The 3,915-nt window shown below is 43.1% G+C and overlaps 1 protein-coding gene across 1 annotated transcript; it reads right to left on the reverse strand.

Moving 5' to 3' along the window:
- Positions 1 to 2,940: 2,940 nt before the first annotated feature.
- Positions 2,941 to 3,666, reverse strand: LOC146000606 (uncharacterized). Its single transcript, XM_083138362.1, has one exon. It carries the CDS (start codon positions 3,664 to 3,666, stop codon positions 2,941 to 2,943), a length of 726 nt encoding a protein of 241 aa, XP_082994488.1.
- Between the last annotated feature and the right edge of the window lie 249 nt (positions 3,667 to 3,915).

The raw sequence follows: 3,915 nt of genomic DNA on the forward strand, positions 1-3,915 counted from the left end.
CCCTGTAAAATTCCTCGTCTTAGCACCAAGAGTTTTCGAAGAGAAATTCTTCTCAAGGTCCGCTCGCCGACCGCAAATTGCCTTCTGGTAAAGAGCGCAGGTGCCACACACCCCATCCCAAGCATACGCCTTGGTTATTTCCCTGTAAGAATGGATCTCTCCCGTTTCTAGCACACGCTATCTTCTTTCTTTTCGCTGAACCAGTGAGATGTTCACACCATCTCTGCTGATCGTGATTTTTTCCCAGGCGTAACCTGTTCCATCCACTTCGGTTAAAGATGGCTACTGAGGAGATACTCGTGACCTCATACAACAATGAACCGAACCGAAGCTAAACATGTATTGAAGGCTCTGCCTCTTCTCTCGATGCCAATCTCCGTTGTGTCCGGATGCTGTTGGTAGCACCAGGAGGATGTGGACCAAGGGATGGTCCGGAATACATGATGGCTCTCGGCAATGTAATTAAACCGGCCAATCGTGAAAGAGAAAGAAAGAAAGTGAGAGAGACAGAGAGAGAACAAGAATGCAATCACATTTTTTATCTACCATATGACCTGACCCAAAGTAAAAATCATCGTAAAAGAGATTTAGTTTGTCTATTTTTTGCGCGCTCACGTTATTGTTTCGACCTGAAATGCGATAAGTGGGCTAAAGAACTGGTGGTCATTCAGCTGCTCGAAGTTCATAAGGGAGGAGCATTCGTATTCATGTCGGAAAGCAAACCACTCAGCCTTTACGGTGGGTCAGCTATTATCCAATTTTTAATCTTTGAGGCAGTGATTGGAGAAATCTTATCCGTTGGTTGACTTCAGTCTGTCTGCTGATTGTTAGAGAGTTAATGGTTATAGCAATTGTTCGGCTGACTATCTGGCAATCTCTGATTGTTTCCTTTCTATTGAGTAAAGTTCTCTTTTGGCATATGCAAAGGACTTCTAACAGGCTCCCCTCTTTGGTTACAGTATTCCATCAGTATTCAAAACCCATTAAAAAAGTAACAGAACGAAGATAATAGGACTGCATTTCGAAGAAGGAAACTTTCGGAACATGCAAATGAAGAACCAGAAAGAATAGGGTACATACACATAAACTGCACTTATTATATTACCTACGATACAATAATCCATCTCTTGGCGAACAGAGATACTTGTATCAATTAAGTAAATCCATATGAATAACAATTAAAAGATTCAGAACGTTGAGACGCATTTGAGCAAACAGGTTTTTTTAGGCCTTTATCAAAGCAAATCGTGATGTCTCCATCGAAAGTTTCGGGTTTGAATCCTCGTCTGCAATGCTTGTTTTTTTTTGTGAGTGTCTTCATCGTCACGATTATTCAAAATGGAAGAAATACGACCCTAAAATACAGAATACACATGCTAAGGTGAGGAGCGACGATAATCTAGAAAAAAAAATTGATGGGTCTACGTTGAGTAAGTATAAGTTAAAATATCATTTTGGACCTAGCATACTTGTGATTTTTCTCATCCAGAAATAATGTTGTGCGCCATGAAAGCGCAAAATGTATTGTAGAAGGGGACCACATACATTCTAGATCTCGAATATAGTAGCGCTGCCCTCCCCCCCCCCCCCCACACCATAAATCTCCAAAGTTATCCCTTCATAAGCGAATGATTGATCACGAGAGACTCTTTACATAATCTACGACGATAATCTAGAAAAAAAAATTGATGGGTCTACGTTGAGTAAGTATAAGTTAAAATATAATTTTGGACCTAGCATACTTGTGATTTTTCTCATCCAGAAATAATGTTGTGCGCCATGAAAGCGCAAAATGTACTGTAGAAGGGGACCACATACGTTCTAGATCTCGACTATAGTAGCGCTGCCCCCCCCACCATAAATCTCCAAAGTTATCCCTTCATAAGCGAATGATTGATCACGAGAGACTCTTTACATAAGGACGTAGCCTCAATTAACTGACATAGGGAATCGAACCAGGCTGCAAGGATCAAGGATGGAAGGAAAGATAAAGCTCTACAAGCTTATATGCCTCATAGTGAAGGAGAATTACAACATCGAACAGATATTGGAAAAATTAAATATCATGCATCATTGTCATGTGTGGCTAGGATGCTGTAGTAGAAGAAGGTCAGGATTTTAAGATATCGATTAAGAGACAGAAATGAGAAGCGAGATCACATAGTGAATTTCTGTAAAAATAACTCTTACACAGTTGGATATGCAAGTAAGAGAATAAAAACTTGTGCAAGCCCAATGAACAAATAAACTATGCCAGATATTCTCTCTGTCAGAAATTACCTGAAAATCAAACATAAAGACTATCCGGGAGCTGATATAAATTCAGATCACACACTGCTGGTGTGCGAAACGTCCGTTTGAAGAATATGAAAGAGACGAGGTGATATACACTGCTCAAAAAAAGTTTTGCATATTTAGGGTTTGTGATCATTTTATTGTTCTAGATACATGGAATCATATTCAAGAGTACAGGGGAGACATACAAACAGACAGAAAAAAGTGCAGCCATGCAGAAGAAACAAAATGACACCAGAATCACACCAGAAGCACTAGATTGAAAACGTGGGATGGGAAAAACAAAAGAAAGGCAGTGCAATACCGTGTACCTACAGCTCGCACGCATGCTTGGGATCAACAGATGGGAGTTCAGTACCGTGTACAGCCACCTCGAGCCAGAAGGCATGCTTGAACTCAACGGGGTATGCTAAGGATAAGAGCATTCAACTTCTCCTGAGGAAGACTGTCCCACAGTTGAATGGTAGCCTCCTGCAATTGCACCTTGTTCACAGGAGGATTTTCACTGCTGACATTTGCTCGTGGTGTCCCCATGCATGTCCCACACAGTTCATGTCTAGAGAATAAGCCGGACACACCATGCGTCGAATGCCATGCAGATCAAGTTACTCTTGAACCACTCTGGCTTGATGTGGTCGAGCGTTATCATCCACCAGCGTAAAGCCATCCTCCACAGTTGTAGAGAAACCTGCTACCACGGGTTTGAGAATAGTTTCTGTACATCACACAAGTCATGTGACCCTCGAGGTGAATTAGGGGCTTTGGTCGACCAAAAAATGATTCCATCCCAAAACATGATGAAGCCCCCTGCTGCTGGTGACGTTCCTGGATGAAGGGCTCGTTCAATCTCTCATCTGATCGTCTCCAAACCCTTATGCTTTTGCTTAACCGGTGCAAACTGATGGTAACTTCGTCTGTAAAGAGCGTATGCTCCCACTGTTCCTGAATCCATTCGCTGTCCATTGTTGCCCACCTTACACGGTGTCTCTTATGGTGTGGTTTCAGAGGAACCTTGGGTATGGGTCTTCCTGACGTCAAACCTTCCTCATGAAGTCGATTCAGCACTGTCTGATTGGAAAAATTCGCTCCTGAGGCCCTCCGCAGATCCTGGCACAAACTGGTTGCAGTTGCAGTGGGTCTACGACGTGCCGAAATCACCACGTACCGATCTTCCCTGCGTGTTGTTTTGCGCGGCTGCCCTGTCCTTGGTTGATCAGCAACTGATTGTGCCTCCCTGAACTTCTTCCACACTTGAGAGACATCACTTTGGCTTACTCCAAGACTGGCAGCAACGTCTACTTGCCGATATCCATCTTGCAGCAGCGTTACAATTCGAATGCGGTCCGTAGCAGAAATGGTTACTTGAGGCATGTTGCCCTTCGTTTTCCACCCACTCTCTGTGCAATTTCCAACTCACAAGTGAGGATAAGACACGGACAATGCCTCCCATCGGGCTGCTTTAAAATCTGCTCAGGGTTCATGTGGCAACTACTGCCCTCTATCTGCTGAATATCGAACTCACTTGGCGCATTTTGTCGGTTTCTGTCTCTGGCAATGCTCACATAATGAACATTATATACCTTTTGGGGATATCGCGACTCAAACCGCATGCAATCATAA

Source organism: Lepisma saccharinum, chromosome 16 (assembly GCF_977018435.1).
Source record: "Lepisma saccharinum chromosome 16, izLepSacc3.1, whole genome shotgun sequence".
Taxonomy (NCBI): domain Eukaryota; kingdom Metazoa; phylum Arthropoda; class Insecta; order Zygentoma; family Lepismatidae; genus Lepisma; species Lepisma saccharinum.

Coding starts and splice junctions, on each gene's coding strand:
- LOC146000606 (XM_083138362.1), bottom strand. CDS start 3,666: ATGCCTCAAGTAACCATTTCTGCTACGGACCGCATTCGAATTGTAACG.